Genomic DNA, 17,912 nt, shown 5'->3' on the forward strand with positions numbered 1-17,912 from the left:
TGATTTAGATATAGTATAAAAACAGTGAGAAGCAGCCAAGTACGTCTCTTATCCCAGTGTACAGACCCTATGTGCTGTTACTGCACAAGTCCTTTTGACTGGGGAAAGGAGATGTGACAACATTATGCATACATAAATATACATAAGGAAGTAGCACGGGGGAGGTTGGTGGGCGGGCACACTGAGGAGCCCGGGAACATCTTCAGTGCATAAACTAATTGACATATGTGGATTTTTTTAAGCATAAAAGCATCCAATCAGAGCGGAAGAGTGCCAGACTGCGTGATGCACAGAGCTGGTAACATATAGTAGAAATAACAGAGGAATGGTACATTACAGAGCTATAAATAAAAAATAAAAAAAAGTAAATAAAAAAAAAGTTCCAGAATTGTTATTTAAAAGTAGAAGTCTGTCCATTTTAAAATCCGGCAGCGGCAAGCGGGAATTTGATCAGGAGTATCACCTTACCTCTCCCCATGCCTGTGGTGAGCGTCAGGAACGGCCTCGGGACCCCTATTGGAAGGCATTTTCCCTGAGTTGCATAGATGCCACGACTTGTCCCGGCTGAAAGACTGGATGCTCAGCCAATCAGTGACTGGAGCAGTGTCCCACCCCAGTCACAGACTGGCTGAGCGGCCAGTCCATTAGTCGTGACATCTCAGCGCCGGAGATCCTGGACCCCGACGGGGTCCAGAGGCCAGTCCCGCTGCTAACTGCGGGCATGGGGAGAGGTAAGTTCATACTCCTGATCAAATTTCCTCCTGACCCCTGCGGGCTGCCAGATTTTAAAAACCCAGCGTGAAGCAGAAGTCACTTACTCTTTGAAACTCTACACAGAGAGAATGACTTCTGCTTTACACTCACAAACCTAGGTGTGAAACACAATGCAGCGTGCAGAGACTGAAAGTGAGCGATTACCGGGAATATGAAGCTCCTTGGTAAGAGGACATGCTAATGCCACTCTTAGAATAATATGTGGCAATGGTGTCACTCTATGCACCTGTTGCATACAATTGTCTACCTTCTATTGCAGGGGTAAGGAACCTTGGCTGTCCAGCTGTTGAAAAACTACAACTCCCATCATGCCTGGACAGCCAAAGCTAAAGCTTTGGCTGTCCAGGCATGATGGGAGTTGTTTTTTTGCAACAGCTGGAGGGCCAAGGTTCCTACCACTGGTCTATTGCATCCCTCACTACAGAAATGCTTCAAGAAGTGAGTCGGCAAAAACAAAAAGTGTCCGTGTGTGCATGACAATAGAAACCCCGAGACCACCCGGTGACAAGCATCAGCTGAGGTAGCATAAAGCGTTCTGCCCCTGGATTCTGAAGCACTGGAAGCGCTCTCTATCTCTCTGGAGTGGTAAAACATCTTTTGCTATCTGGAGACCAGAGGTTGGGTTTGGCAGATTGCACAATTTCCCATAAATGTATGCGTACATTCTGCATCAGACGACTTGGGGAAAACCCTTTTACAGAATGACTGTCCCTGAGCACGGTTTGAGGATCTTGGTGAGGAGGAACTTCTACTCTTGGAAGATTCTACAGTGTTATAGCCTCAAAATGAAGCCCACCTTCATACTTATACCCATGGTTCTGTCATACAGTGGTTAAGGAGCTCATAACAGGTGTAATGGTCATGTGTACGCACTGGCCATAGAGTGTATATTGGACGTCTCTTTAAGCCATATCATAGACAAAGTTTATTAGACATCATAAGAGTTCAGGCATGACGAGCTTTCTTGTTGTTTTGATGCACATTATCATTAAATGACCACTTGCAGTTAAAGGGGAACTCTGCTTAAGAAAGATTTAACCCTGCTTAATCCCCACCTATAATCTAAGCTTGTGTGTAATAGGTTTCTATTACATGAATTAGGCCGTTTTTCTGTAGCACATCCTGACTCACACCCTGAAGCTGCTGAAAATCCTCACTTCCTGGTCCACTCTGTCTCAACTCCTCTCTCCCCCCTCCCTTCTGAGACAGGGGTCACATGATCTCGGTCTCTTCTGTTGACAGGCAAGCTGTAACACCTCATCTGTAACTGGGGAAACAACAGTCTCTCCTAAGTAGTATAGGGGAAAGGCGGCACTGTTGGTTCATCCCTCTCTCTAATCTATCTATGTAGATGAATAGATAGACAGAAAGACAGACAGATAGTAGATAGATATTGGGAGAGATTTATCAAACATGTGGTAAAGTTAAACTGGCTCAGTTGCCCCTAGCAACCAATCAGATTTCACCTTTCATTTCTCACAGACTCTTTGGAAAATGAAGGGTGGAATCTGATTGGTTGCTAGGGGCAACTGAGCCAGTTTCACTGCTTACTGTGCAAAGCAGAAGCAGATACTACAAGACAGGTTGGTTCTGAGGTGCAATGCATGCTGGGAGATGTAGTTTCCTGGCTGGACGCCATGATGTAAGACTGGAATAATTTGTAAGGGTTTGAATCTTGGGCTAGGTTTTGGTGTAGACAAGTGGGAAAAGTGTATTAAAAAAAAAAATAAAAAAAAATAAAAATTGGTGGGGGATTAGTAAGTACAGCTCCATGCTTTTGGTGCATGTTTTCTTATGGGATCGCTGGAGTTCCCCTTTAGGGAAGTTATAGCTAGTTGGGTACTTCTAGACTACTATGATCTCCAATTTGCATTCACTACTTTAGCACCATTTCACACAATCATCACTTACCTTAAAAGCTTTTACAATTTTCCAGTGCCAGCGTTTTTGTCTCCACTTCCTTGAGTCCACTGGATTGATCCCATTCCACAATATCTGCCATGTAGTGTGCTGCATTGGCAATAAGGGCTGATACTCATCTCCTAAACAGTGCAGATGACACAAGAGTTATTACAAAAGTGATATACACAGGCCCTTCTGGCCTGTATTGGGTGAATGCCTAGAGTTACATGCTGCTTCTGCACAGGGAGCTTTATCTGTCCATATGCAAAGCACATTCCCAGTACACAATGTGAACAGAGCCTAATAGATATAACTAATGGTGCGTTTACACAGAAAGATTATCTGACAGATTATCTGCCAAAGATTTGAAGCCAAAACCAGGAACAGACTATAAACAGAGATCAGGTCATAAAGGAAAGCCTGAGATTTCTCCTCTTTTCAAATCCACTCCTGGCTTTGGCTTCAAATCTTTGGCAGATAATCTGTCAGATAATCTTTCTGTGTAAACTCACCATAATAATTATTACAGGCCCAAAGCTCTGGCTTAACTACCACCAGATTCTGTTGACAAAAGTGCACCTTACAGGAATAAGAACAGGGACACTTTGCCTGTATATATATATATATATATATATATATATATATATATATATATATATACACACTCACCGGCCACTTTATTAGGTACACCTGTCCAACTGCATGTTACCACTTAATATCTAATCAGCCAATCACATGGCGGCAACTCAGTGCATTTAGGCATGTAGACATGGTCAAGACAATCTCCTGCAGTTCAAACCGAGCATCAGTATGGGGAAGAAAGGTGATTTGAGTGCCTTTGAACGTGGCATGGTTGTTGGTGCCAGAAGGGCTGGTCTGAGTATTTCAGAAACTGCTGATCTACTGGGATTTTCACGCACAACCATCTCTAGGGTTTACAGAGAATGGTCCGAAAAAGAAAAAACATCCAGTGAGCGGCAGTTCTGTGGGCGGAAATGCCTTGTTGATGCCAGAGGTCAGAGGAGAATGGGCAGACTGGTTCGAGCTGATAGAAAGGCAACAATGACTCAAATAGCCAACCGTTACAACCAAGGTAGGCAGAAGAGCATCTCTGAACGCACAGTACCTCCAACTTTGAGGCAGATGGGCTACAGCAGCAGAAGACCACACCGGGTGCCACTCCTTTCAGCTGAGAACAGGAAACTGAGGCTAAAATTTGCACAAGCTCATCGAAATTGGACAGTAGAAGATTGGAAAAATGTTGCCTGGTCTGATGAGTCTCGATTTCTGCTGCGACAATCGGATGGTAGGGTCAGAATTTGGCGTCAACAACATGAAAGCATGGATCCATCCTGCCTTGTATCAATGGTTCAGGCTGGTGGTGGTGGTGTCATGGTGTGGGGAATATTTTCTTGGCACTCTTTGGGCCACTTGGTACCAATTGAGCATCGTTGCAACGCCACAGCCTACCTGAGTATTGTTGCTGACCATGTCCATCCCTTTATGACCACAATGTACCCAACATCTGATGGCTACTTTCAGCAGGATAATGCGCCATGTCATAAAGCTAGAATCATCTCAGACTGGTTTCTTGAACATGACAATGAGTTCACTGTACTCAAATGGCCTCCACAGTCACCAGATCTCAATCCAATAGAGCATCTTTTGGATGTGGTGGAACGGGAGATTCGCATCATGGATGTGCAGCCGACAAATCTGCGGCAACTGTGTGATGCCATCATGTCAATATGGACCAAAATCTCTGAGGAATGCTTCCAGCACCTTGTTGTATCTATGCCACGAAGAATTGAGGCAGTTCTGAAGGCAAAAGGGGGTCCAACCTGTTACTAGCATGGTGTACCTAATAAAGTGGCCGGTGAGTGTAATAAATATATATATATATATATATATATATATATATATATATATATATGAAATTTATTGTAAGATCATACCATATTCAGAGCCATGAGGGGTGGGGATTGTGTCTTCTGTGTCTGTGAGAAGCTCTAAGCAAAAGACAAAGCAACAAAGTAAGTTTTAGCACTTTAAATTAATAAGAAATAACATAACACCACTTTGGGTAAACCCCTATGTTCACACACAGTATTTTGGTCAGTATTTTTCAACCAAAACCAGGAGTGGATTGAAAACACAGAAAGGCTATGTTCACACACCATTAAAATTTAGTGGATGGCCGTCATTTAATGGTAAATTATTATTATTATTATTATTATTTCAAAACAATGGCTGTTATGAGTGGATGCATGCTGGGAAGTCCACAATCCTATTGTGCAGGCATATAAAATTGAAGATGAAGGAGTCCCGACAGCATCTGTGGCGCAATCATATTCAAGTGGTTATGATAACACAGGAACTTTTACCTTGATAAAGAATCTGCCTGACAGAAACTTTACATTATTTTTTGCTGTACTGGATTACGTAAATAAAACTACTTATATTTGACGGCACCATGGATGCAGAAGAAGGATACCCACAGCATCCAATGCAAAATAAAGTGTGTTTATTCACACATCAGGGTACAAAAGTGCAACGTTTCGGCCAATCCGGCCTTTGTCAAGCATGCTTGACAAAGGCCGGATTGGCCGAAACGTTGCACTTTTGTACCCTGATGTGTGAATAAACACACTTTATTTTGCATTGGATGCTGTGGGTATCCTTCTTCTACTACAGTTAAGTGCGCATACCAAGGATTGTGAGCCTTCCTGCGTGCATCCTATTTTTCTACCTGTGATCATTGTTGGAGCGTCTCCGAGGTGCTGTTGGAGTTTTTTTTTTGTTTTTGGTATGGCACCATGGATGCGGCTGGACTCCTTCATCTTCAGGTATGTCAAAAGTTATCGATCACAATGGGTCCCACTGCTGAAGACCTACTGTGATCAGGAAGAAAGTGGCAGCAGTGCAACCCACTACCCGGCCGGCCACTGATTCCAACCATGTAGTCTCATAGATTTACATTGTCTGAATAAGCCATTAAGGAGATACAGCCAAAGAATAGATCAAGCTGCCACGCTCTCTCCTTAGCTATATCTCCCGCTCACAGCAGATCTCAGCAGTGAGACCCGCTGTGATCAATAGCTTTTGACATGTTAATAGTTATTTTTCATGACAGGTAGAAACATAGATACAAGATACATAGAAGATTGTCAGCAGAAAAAAGACCACTTGGTCCATCTAGGGACCATGAGAGGCAAATAAGATTGGCTTTGTTTGCTTTCAAAATGTGTTCTTGAGCATAAAATTAGCAGAATTCTTACGGTAGACTTCAACACGCAAGATCCATTGTTCCCCCTCCCTATGTCTGTTCACATAGATTGGCAAATACATAAAAATGACTTTCCTGCGAATTCTTAGGAACGCCCATACCTGGTTCACTTAAACTGGGGGCTGATGATAGTGGATGACGCATTCTCTGATAGATCCAGGAGGACAGAACAACCACAAGGACATAGGCCACATAGAGTAACAAGTACACTGTGGAAAGTGGAAAACGAAAAAAATTATTATTATTAATGTTACAAAAGAAATGTAGTGTAAACACTAGTACAAAGGCTGATACACTGTCAATGACTTCATTATGAAATAAGTCAAACTCAAAATTTTAAAAGGGAACCAGTCACAATGAAAATTCTACCTAAGCTATCCCCATCATGTTATAGAGCAGGTAGAGCTGAGTGCATTGATATATATCTTTATAGAAAAATATTTAGTATACCCTTTAAATTATGAATTGAAATCTCTGGTGTTTCTATGCTAAGGAGTCCAGTCCATAGAGTGACCCCGCCCACTGGACTCCTTACCACAGAATGAGCAGAGATTTCAAATCAACAAGTTAAAAGTTATACTGAATCTTTTCCTACAAAGATATCTATCAATCTGCTCAGTTATTCCTGTTCTATAACATGATGGCGATAGGTGACATGGTTCTCTTTCACAAAAATAAAGTTTAGGAAGGAAAAAAAAAATACAAAAAACCCACACCTACCCAAAACATCTGGCAAGCTGACATAACCCCGAAAGAGCACATAAAACGTGAGAAAAATGGCAGCCATATAAAACACGATGTCTCTCAGAAAGGGACGCGAAGCAGCTGTAAATGGTTTCACCAGAGCAATGCCTCCTGCCACCACAGTGGTGACAAACACACCGGCACCTGGAAGACACAGGCAATCTCGTAACACTAGTAATACTACGCATGCAAGGTACATCACACTGGTAATAACAGAGCATAACATTACATGTATAACGGGACACACAACACACTGTATACAATAAGGATTGTGGAGTTCAATAAAAACATACCAAAAAGTGCACCTATGGCTAACCCGGCAGTCCTCGAGTCGGAGAAAGCAGCAAGTGCGCTGAATACATCAGGAGCACCATTTCCAAAGGCCAGGAACGTGACGCCATGGAGATCAGTTGTCAGGGAAAAAATTGTTTTCTCATTTTTAGATCCCTACACTTAGAAGTTGTCAGACTAAGTAGCATTTTTAACAATTTGTCAATGTCCTAGTTATATTACATTTCTGGGATAACAAGATGGCTACCAACATTGGTGAAATCACTATAGTAGGCGTCCCTGATTCCCACACAGCAAACCATGGAGACATTTAAAGGGCTTATCAGCATTAGAAAAACATGGCCACTTTCTTCCAGGGACAGCACCACTCTTGTCTCCAGTTCAGGTGTGGTTTGCCATTAAGCTACATTCACTTCAATGGAACCTAACCTAGTTGCAAAACCTGCACCCAAACTGGAGACACAAGTGGTGCCGTCTCTGGAAGAAAGCGGCCATGTTTTTCTAATGCTGGATAATCCCTTTAAGAGGAAAAGCTCTTCAATAAAGTTACTCTATTTTAAAGATGTTCTTAAAGGGGTTGGCCACTTTGTAATAAAATAGTTCAGTGTACAGTATTAGTAAGTGTACTGACTGCCCTTACTGTCAGCAGCCCCTTGTGTACCTCATAGAGCTAAAATCACACTCCCCTCCTCCAGGCTGTACTGCCCTGCCCTGTAGTTTTTCTGTCCATAAAATGGCCGACATGGAGCAGCATGTGACCATGCCCCGCCCCCCAGTGTCCACCACTGAACCTGTATATGCCTAAGGAGGACACTGGAGGCGGGGCACGGTCACATGTTCCTCCCTGTCGGACATTTTATGGACAGAAACACAACAGAGCAGGGCAGCCCAGCCTGGAGAAGGGGAGTGTGATTTTAGCTCTATGAGGTACACAGGGAGCTGCTGTTAGTAAGGGCTGTGAGTACACTTGCTAATACTCTACACTGAACTATTTTACTATAGTGTACTCACAGCCCTTACGAACAGCAGCTCCCTGTGTACCTCATAGAGCTAAATTCACACTTCCCTTTTCCAGGTTGGGCTGCCCTGCTCTGTTGTGTTTCTGTCCATAAAATGGCCGACATGGAGGAACATGTGACCATGCCCTGTGGACATCAATTGATTAGAAAACAATTCTTATTCTCTGAAGTACCCTTTAAGGGCTGTATAGTATAGAAAGCTGTTTCAGCACTTCAAAAGTCTAAGGCTATGTTTCTACAATGTCTTTTTTGGCAGTTTTACGGACATCTTTTTGCAATAATACGGCCGTATTTTGACCATTAAAAAAAAAAAAAAAAAAATGAAGTTTTTCCAATCAGTTTGCATCAGTCTGCTTATCAGTTTATGCTTATCATTTCAATTAATATAGACGGATTTGTTAGAAAATAAGAAAAACGCTAGTGTGAACCCAGCCTTAGGTGAAGATGAACTCAGCCGACTGCACTCCTGAGTCCAACTAAGGGGCTTCTCATACACTTTTTCCATCATTTTAAATGTTTATTTACAGTATTTATTTTTTCAAAACACAGAAGCCAATGAGAAAATGTCATTGTTAGCTGCATATTGGACATTTACATAAAGCCATGTGCGTCCGATGATGATTTTAATGTCCAAATGTTTTGTGCTGATCAGTCAATGAACAAAGAGTTTACTCATTGATCAGCGGGAACAAGTGGTCCTATACATATTCACATGGCCAATAAATTGTAAATGACATTTAAAGCGACTCTGTACCCACAATCTGTCCCCCCCCCCATCCAAGTGCTTTATTTCTCGACATTTTTTTTTTTTTGCTTCTAAAGTTTTATTTGGTTTTTCATTTTCACACCATTCCAAAATACAACAGGGCGAATTATTCTCATTCGCCTAACAGAAAGTATCAGCAGATAGTATAGTTACCATACGTATGGAAATAAAGCAAACAGAAAGGCCCATCGGGCCAGAACAGTAAAGCAAACCATGTAACAATCCCGGAACACCCTTCCTCCCCCCCCATGCTCACGTCCAATTGTGTCTCTACTATCTGATCAATGTTCGTAGTTACCAGGGTCGTCAGCCACTAGGCCTACACCTTCAGTTTGCCAAGGGTGCCCGCAATGTCTTTACGCATATACCAGGTTGTGTTTTTAAACCCCGTCATAATGTGGACAATTTCGTCTCTCTGCAAGAAGGAGCGAATAAAAGTAGACCATTTTTTAAAGAACCCTTTAGTCAGTTTGACCCAAAAATGTCTGGTTAGTGGGCATGATACTAATCCATGAAGTAAGTCTGTCCCTTTTTCATCACAATTTGGGCAGGCCTCAATCCGGTCAGGATGTTCAGGCGTCTTAGAAAAAGTGAAGCCATATGTAGCATGGTGAATAATCTTGAATTGGGTCTCCCTCCATGTTTCACTTACCACCGCCTTGCGGACAGAGGCCCACCCATCAAGAATAGCTTTAGTAAGGTCATCTTTCTGCAGTTTAGATTCCCAATATTTAAAAATTCCTTGGGCAAAATTTTCCAATCAGGAAGGGTAGCTTCATCCCTTTCAGGACCCCTTTCCAGGCCATTATGCTATCCCTTAGGAGGATACTATGCTTGATCTGCCTCGGAAGTACCGAGAATTTGGTATAAAGGAGTGCTTGCAGCGACCACGGAGCAGCCATGGCAGCTTCCAGCTGTACATTAGAGTACGTCCCTGTCCCCCTCATCCAGTCAACACCATGCCGCAAAAGGCACGCTAAATTGTACCTACGAATATCCGGGAAGTTAAGGCCTCCCTGATCCCGGAAAAGTGACAGCTTCTGTAAGGAGATATGAGGTCGCTTTCCGTTCCATATGAATTTAATAAAAGCAGAATTCATCCTGTTGATATCAATATGGCGTAGCAAAACTGGAATCGTCTGCATGGGATATAGCATCCTGGAAAACGCAAGCATTTTAAGTAAGTGGCATCGAGCCATAAGGGGCAGAGGTAGGTTTTTCCATTTATCTAAGTCTGTAAGAATCGACTGGATGAGGGGGGGGGGGGGTAGTTTAGGGAATATATCTGCCCTGGTTGAGGACCAATATTAACTCCCAGGTACCTGATAGACGCTCGGGTAACCTTAACTGTAGTATTAGGGGTCAAGCGTGCTCTGCTATGAGTATCTTTGGATAGGTCAAGCATGGTGCTCTTTGCTACATTAACCCGAAACCCTGAGCATATGCCGAAGTCTGTCAAGCAATGGAAAACTTCCTTGAGATCTCTTTGGGGATGTTCCAGGAACAGTAAGAGGTCATCCGCAAAGAGCGCAAGTTTTACAGGGATGCCCCCCACCTTTATGCCCTCTATCAGGTTGTGAGCGGTCAAGGCCCGTGAGAGGGGTTCAATAGCTAAATTGAATAAGAGGAGAGATAGAGGGCACCCCTGTCTGGTGCCTTTCTCCAACTGGAATGTTTGGGAAAGAAATCCAGGTGTGCTAATTCTTGCTAAGGGGGACGTATAGAGCACCTTAAGATATGTCATGAAGGCGCCATTAAAACCCATTTTATCCATCACCGCCCACACCCACTCCCACCGCACATTATCAAAAGCTTTTTCAGCATCGATCGAGAGAATGGCGGGGGAGAGGTGTAAACCAGGACGGAGGTGAACCTCATCTAATACTCCAATGACCTTTCTAAGGTTGGTCACAGCTGATCGCCCCTGAATAAACCCAACTTGGTCCTCGAAAATCAGATTGGGAAGCAATGAAGCCAGCCTATCAGCCATAATTTTGGAACATATCTTTAGATCCACATTGATCAGGGATATCGGTCTGTATCCCCCCGGGGATGTGAGATCTTTCCTGGGCTTAGGGAGGACTTTAATATAGGCAGTATTCATGGCTTGGGAAATCTAAAAACACAACTTTTAATCCTCCAACGCTGTGTCTAACGGCTGGGGCTTACATTTGTATATGCATAGGGCTGGCACTACCTCTCAGTCTTTCCTCCCCACCCTCCTCATCATTAGGAATGATCCAGGAACATTTACTGCTGTTTGAGCTTTGCACAGGGGTCTTAACGATCCAGCCCATGTTCATTATACACACAGGTGGGGAATAGGAAGCAATCTGCCTGGAGCATTCCTAATGAGGAGGAGGGTGGGGAGGAGGGACGGAGAGGTGGTGAGTAAAATCACCATAAAAACATGGACTTTTCACACAAAAAGGTTGTGCATTAAACCAGCCGAAAAAACACTTCTAAAAAGGATACAGCTACATTATGGGACAGCCTGAGAGTTCGAGAGATCGCAGACAAATTCGGACAAAAGCTGAAACGAAAAAGAAAGACATAAAATATGAATAAAGGATAAAAATACCGTGGGAGATTTATCAAACATTGTGTAAAGTGAAACTGGCTCAGTTGCCCCTAGCAACCAATCAGATTCCACCTTTCATTTTCCAAAGAGTCTGTGAGGAATTAAAGGTGGAATCTGATTGGTTGCTAGGGGCAACTGAGCCAGTTTCCCTTTACACCATGTTTGATAAATCTCCCCCACTGTCTTGAGTTCAGAGCAGAGGGGAAGATGAGCCCCATTTCTCACAGTGGTGCATGCTGTATAACAACACATCTTGTACATCTTACTTGATATGTTACATACATTTCCCTATGCCCCCTCTTGGTTTGTCACCTTTACATTAATATTTTGAGCCAAAGTAATGGCACACGCCATTAACAAATATGGCGCCTATACAGCTACATTTAGCAGTGCTCCCTTTTACTAGACACGTTTCAGAACAGTCTGTTATTAAATTTGTAACAAATACAAATTATTTAACATAGAAATGGCTGATAAAGATCTAATACCATAAACCTGGAATTTTTATCTGGAATTATTAGCACAGACAGGTGACACCAGTATATAGATAACAGAGGTACACATAATAGCTGCTGCTCACAACTCACAATCTCCCTCCCTTTCAAATGACCTCTATAAAAGGTCACTGAGCATGCCCAGAATCCTTTCTCATTCATCTGAATAGGGTCTTGCCATGCTGTAAAAGCACATCACTAAATGTTGTTAAATAGCTCAGGCAAGATGGCAGGCCCCATAATAATGTGCAAAGAAATAAAATAAAAATTACAATTAGAAAATAGAAGCGTGTCCTTAAAATACATCTTTTCAGGTAAATCCCTATATGGTCTCCACTACTATTACCGCTAGGCACTTAAGAAATTCAGAGATTGGTTGGTGACTTCTTCACCCACCTCAATACGTTTTATCTGATGTATAAAAGATGGCCGCACCAGTGTATAAACAAAGCACCGCTTGCCTCAACCCCATTCCTCACAGGTTGTAAGCTCTATGGGGCAGGGCCTTCATTCCTCCTGTTGGATAATCTGTGTATGTTCTGTATAGGTTTCCTCAGAATGGTAAAATAATGTGGAATATGTTGGCTCTACATAAATCCTTATTATTATTATTATTATTATTATTATTATACTACTGTATAATTTATTAGCGGTCAATAGAAGTTATTATTAGAGTAGTATGATAGGACATCTATACTTACAATTTCTCTGCAGTGACTGCAAGAATTATGAAGAGGTAGAGGAGCCATAAGGCCTATGGAGAATGACAATATATTAAGTATTAATATGCTAATGATATCACACCATCTTTCACCTTCAGAGCAGCACCAGCAGTTCTACTACTCCAATCATGGGCACATGTATTAAGGTCAAGCAAGCAAACTATTGCATCTTTTGTGCGGCTGGTAAAATCATTGTTATAGGGCGCACATCTGTCTAAACAGGGGATGTACAGACAATAATGTACTTAATGGCCACACAAACAATAAAGCAATCATTTGTGTGGTCTGGCCACTCGGATGATCATGCTGTTTAAGGGAAATGCAAACGAGCACCAATCTCACTACCCGCACATCAGGCCAGGTAGAATGTGCTTGGTATAATAATACTTCCCACAATGCTCGGACACAGAACTAGTGGAAGAGATACCATGGGAAGTAAAGGACCCACAGTCAGAGTGGAGATGTGGTAAAAAAAAAATATATATATGGTTTTCCTAGTGATTAAAAACTGCCCATAGGCTTAAATCAGCAAAAAAAAAAACAAAGCAAAAATTCTCACTGCTATACCGGCGTCCCCTGCCAGAAATGCTGTGGTAATATCACATACAATGTCCATGTGATGCTGCAGCCAATTGATGGCCTCAGTTGGCTACTGACTGGTGGTATTATATGGCATTTCCGGAGAGGAACACCTAAATAGCAGCGCTACAATGACATACTTTAGAGGTACGCGAAAGGAGGCTTCTTTATGCCGTTCAGCATCCGGAGATCTCTGAAAAGGACCATCAGAAGGGACACCATTTCCTGCTGTCCGCTTTAGTTTTCTAAGCCTTCCTGGACCAGGACTATTATAGTCTTGCAAAGACTCCATCTTGTAGCCTGTCCAACGATTTAGGCATGGAACAAGCCAAATAACCAGCGGTAGCATCTATCAGCTTAGTATGCCATCATACTTACATATAGGAAGATAGCCAAGGGAAACAGCTGGGGAGGAAAGCTGCAGAATGCCCCATCCAAGTAGTTAATGTACCCATCATTGTCGCTGCAGTCTGAGGTGTTCCTGACAAAGTCACAGCGGAGGGAAGCATTCAACTTCCCCACTTCTTGGCACTACATATAATAAAGAAGGAGAAGTTTAAGAATTTACCTGTTTGTTCATAATTCTCATGTATTAGTACCACTGATCTATTGTGACTGTATCTGTATCATATTGTATTGTGCCATGTGATCTGTCGCATATTCTAAGTTTTGTTAAGTGAAGTTCTAATCAATTGTACAAAGCGATTGGTGTCCATTCTTTACATAAGGTAAATTAGGACAAGGGGTATCCAGGGTTAGAAATAGCACTACTTTCTTGCATAAACAGCACCACCCCTGTCCTCAGGTTGTGTGTGGTATTAAGATTCAGCTTCAGGCAATTCAATGGGACTGAGCTGCAAAACCTACATCCGAACTGAGGACAAGAGTGGTGCTATTCCTGGAAGAAATCTGCCATGTTTTTTTCTAAGTTTGGAAAAACCTTTTATGTCCGCACAGTATTTTACAACCAAAAGCCAGGAGTGGATTGAAAACACAGAACAGCTATGTTCTCACACTGTTGAAATGGAGTGGATGGCCGTCAGTTAATGGCAAATAATTACAGTTATTTAAAACAACGTTTTTTTTTATTTGGCATTAAATGACGGCCATCCACTCAATCTCAACAGTGAGTGACCATAGCCTTTCTGTGTTTTCAATCCACTCCTGGTTTTGATTGCAACATACTGAGCAAAAATACTGTGTGGGAACATAGCCTTAAAGGGGTTATCCAGCGCAACAAAAACATGGCCAATTTCCTCCTACTGTTGTCTCCAGTTTGGGTGGGGTTTTGAAACTCAGTTCTATTGAAGTAAATGGAGCTTAATTGCAAACCACACCTGAACTGGAGACAACAGTAGGGGGAAAAGTGGCCATGTTTTTGTAGCGCTGGATAACCCCTTTAAGGGTTGGAGAAATAGATCCAAGTGTGAGCTAAAAGGGCTATAACAAGGGACTACATTGTCCCCTTGTACATGGAGCCTGATCAGTCCTTTTACACCCACTCTACACAGTACATGGACCTACAAAAACAGGACACAGAAAATACAGTTTTAATAGATTTGCACTAGAACATCATGAGTGGGTAAACGCCTAGAATTTTTTTTTTTAATATATCAAAAGAGAGAGGGGGCTTTTCATTTCAAAACTTCAAATTCTATTTCCTAACCTCACAACTCAACCTTCTGTTAAAAAGTGAACTGAATTCTATACTTTTCTGATTGACCTCAATTATAAAAAAAACAAAAAAACAACAACACATGGATGAAAACAGATGCTTTTTTTTTTTGTGTACACAAAAACATTGACCACTTTTTTGTACGTTAAAAGTGAACCCGGGCATAGATGCTTGAGGACGCCTTTCAGAAAACAAGAGATAAAACCCTCTTTAAAGTACAAACAGTGCTGGAGGTGATCCAATTCATAGTATCATGTGTTATCCATCATAAGGCTTTGTTCAAATGATATGGTAAATTAAGATAAATATCTCATGGCAAAAAAAGAAAATAATCATAAAAGGTCAGGAAAAGTGGAAAGAGGAGATGAGGATAGTATCAGAGGAGCAGCGGGATAGAATACTGGTGGGCAATATGTGTATGGTATCAGTGAACTATAACTACTGCAGGGTACAGTTTGACACAACATCCACAGGGGGTATGCGTGTGTATGCATGGAATGGAGGATGCATTTGTTATGAGACAGTCCAAATCCAAGATACAAGATTTGAGATTTGGTTTAAGAGCTCCCTGTACGGGGTGGGAGTGCGAGTGGAGGAGGGGTATGGTCATAGCGGGGTCTACAGTCCTGTACTCTGACCCAGGAAGTCTCCCTCACCTTCCAAATCATAGCAGATCCACTTCAGGCTGGGGCTCACATCAGGGGACAAGACTGTGGAGGTAACCTCTTCATGTAGCTGTAACCCCTCTCTCCCCGGACAGAGAGCACTGCATGTATGTGCCCACATCTGCCCTGCTCATTCCTTCATGCCCCCTGCAGTCTCTGTCAGCCCTTGTGTTTTCCATCCTCTCCATTACTGTACAGTAACTTATAATATGACATATTCTGCTGTTTCTGAATGTTTGTTTCATCTATTTTACATGTTATTCAGAATAATAAATCATAATTTTTGGGGTGTGGAACCAATTGTTTACATTTCTATGATTTCTTATGGGAAAATCTGCTTTGGTTTAAGAGTGGATTTGGATTACAAGCACGGTCCCGGAATGAATTATGCTCGTAATCCAAGGCACCACTATAATATATTATCAGGGACTGATGAGAAACTGATGCTATAAGCAGGGAGGGTTAGATACATTGGTGATAAAGCTGAGGGTTATGGGATCATGTTTGCAGTGACATCACTATGGCTGCTAGCCCTATAAGCTACTATAAATGAGGGATGATGCAGGCTCTTAAGGGTTCTCTGCAATTACAAAGGGTATTATATGACATCTGTAGGTGCTGCTTATTAGTTCAAAAGGATGATTTGGTACTCTACCCAACTCCAAAGAAGAGCAGGCCCGAGTATAACTATTAGCATATCACTAGTATATGTTTTTCACATCAGGAAAGGTGTGATTCAATAAGCAAATTAAAAGTTTTACAACATACTAGTGTACTTTTTGTTTTAGAAGGAAACCTAGGACATTGGAAACGTAGTCCAATCTGCAGGCATCTTGTTATATAGCAGATTGACGTATAGTTTTATGGAAGACTTTACAGGATAATTTATTAATAAATCTCTGCTCACTTTGGGCTAAGTAGACAACTGGGTGGTCCTACTTAGAAATTGTATATAAGTGTGTATATGTGGAAAGATTTCAATCACATTGTATGACCGCCCACGTGACTACCTATTGTGGGCTAATTTGGCAAGTGGGTGGTCCTGCTCGTTTGATGACCGTTCTCTCTGTATGCACACTTAAGTAGGAGTATGACCACCCACTCGACTACTTAGCCCAGAATGAGCGGTCAGGTGGGCGGTCCTACTATGTTCATAGGTTCCATATGTAATACAGGACAATATAGCACAGCATGCAATAAAGGCACAGGGATCCGATGGCAACAGTTGTATCTGGAAAGTAATGGGCCCACCAGTGCTGTTTTCTTATTTATTGTCCTGATTTAACATCTGAGCAGAAGAATATGAAATGTAAGGCAGGGGCTGATATATCAAAATATATATTATTCTCTGCCTATTTTATTGTGATTTAGATGGGAAATATTCTATTTACTATTTTATCACTTTTTCAAGGTAAAAAAAATAAATAAAATAACTGATCCTGAAACAGTTAACATCCAGAATAAAATACTTCCTTTGAACCCCTGAATACTCTAGTACCAGACCATCAGGTAAGGGATATATTACAATATATAAGGCCAAATATCCTGGGTAAGTAAGCACCGGTCTAGATTGGCACTCGCTTACAGAGCCTGTTATATGGCTCAATGTCCATGCACCTCTTGCTTCAATGGTGTAAAATAATAAAGATGTACTTACCGGCCCACCTTCCCCAGTGTCCTCCAACATTGTCTGTGGGCTTCCCTGGTCACTGCAGGCCACTTAGCCAATTACTATCTGAGACTGGACAGCACCATGGACAGTGACTGGGTGAGCGGCCTGTCACTTCAAAGACGGCTTCGGAAGTGGCAGAAGCGGCTGTGGTGAGCGGGGGAATCACAGAAACAAGGCAGGAGGACAACACTGGGGGAGCCTGGAAAGGTAAGTATTAGAGATGAGCGAACCTCGAGCATGCTCTAGTCGATCCGAACCCGAACTTTCGGCATTTGATTAGCGGTGGCTGCTGAAGTTGGATAAAGCTCTAAGGCTATGTGGAAATCATGGATATAGTCATTGGCTGTATCCATGTTTTCCAGACAACCTTAGAGCTTTATCCAAGATCAGCAGCCCCCGCTAATCAAATGCCGAAAGTTCGGGTTCGGATCGACTCGAACCCGAACCCGGTTCGCTCATCTCTAGTAAGTATACGTATTATTTTCTTTACCCTCGCTGTAACGCTTAGTGATGCCTGGTCGGCGACCGATGATTTTTTAACATGTTAAAGGAGTTGTCTGGCGAAAATCGTTTTCTTTCAAATCAACTGGTGTCAAAAAGTTATATAGATTTGTAATTTACTTCTATTAAAAAAATCTCAAGTCTTCCCATACTTATTAGCTGCTGTATGTCATGCAGAAAATAGTGTTTTATATTCAGTCTGACTCTCTCTGCTGCCATCTCTGGCGAGACAGGAACTGTC

The 17,912-nt window shown here is 42.2% G+C and overlaps 1 protein-coding gene across 1 annotated transcript in view; it reads right to left on the reverse strand.

The window, feature by feature from the left end:
- SLC8B1 (solute carrier family 8 member B1) overlaps positions 1 to 17,912 on the reverse strand; it is a 44,427-nt gene that overhangs the window by 8,035 nt on the left and 18,480 nt on the right. The window contains exons 4-11 of the mRNA XM_069964114.1: positions 13,537 to 13,689; positions 12,559 to 12,611; positions 11,257 to 11,315; positions 7,000 to 7,104; positions 6,683 to 6,850; positions 6,064 to 6,171; positions 4,632 to 4,685; positions 2,686 to 2,816 (exon numbers count right to left, since the gene is read on the reverse strand). Coding sequence (XP_069820215.1) covers positions 2,686 to 2,816; positions 4,632 to 4,685; positions 6,064 to 6,171; positions 6,683 to 6,850; positions 7,000 to 7,104; positions 11,257 to 11,315; positions 12,559 to 12,611; positions 13,537 to 13,689 — 831 coding nt within the window. The remainder of the gene's footprint in view (positions 1 to 2,685; positions 2,817 to 4,631; positions 4,686 to 6,063; positions 6,172 to 6,682; positions 6,851 to 6,999; positions 7,105 to 11,256; positions 11,316 to 12,558; positions 12,612 to 13,536; positions 13,690 to 17,912) is intronic.

This window comes from Dendropsophus ebraccatus, chromosome 3 (assembly GCF_027789765.1).
Source record: "Dendropsophus ebraccatus isolate aDenEbr1 chromosome 3, aDenEbr1.pat, whole genome shotgun sequence".
NCBI lineage: Eukaryota > Metazoa > Chordata > Amphibia > Anura > Hylidae > Dendropsophus > Dendropsophus ebraccatus.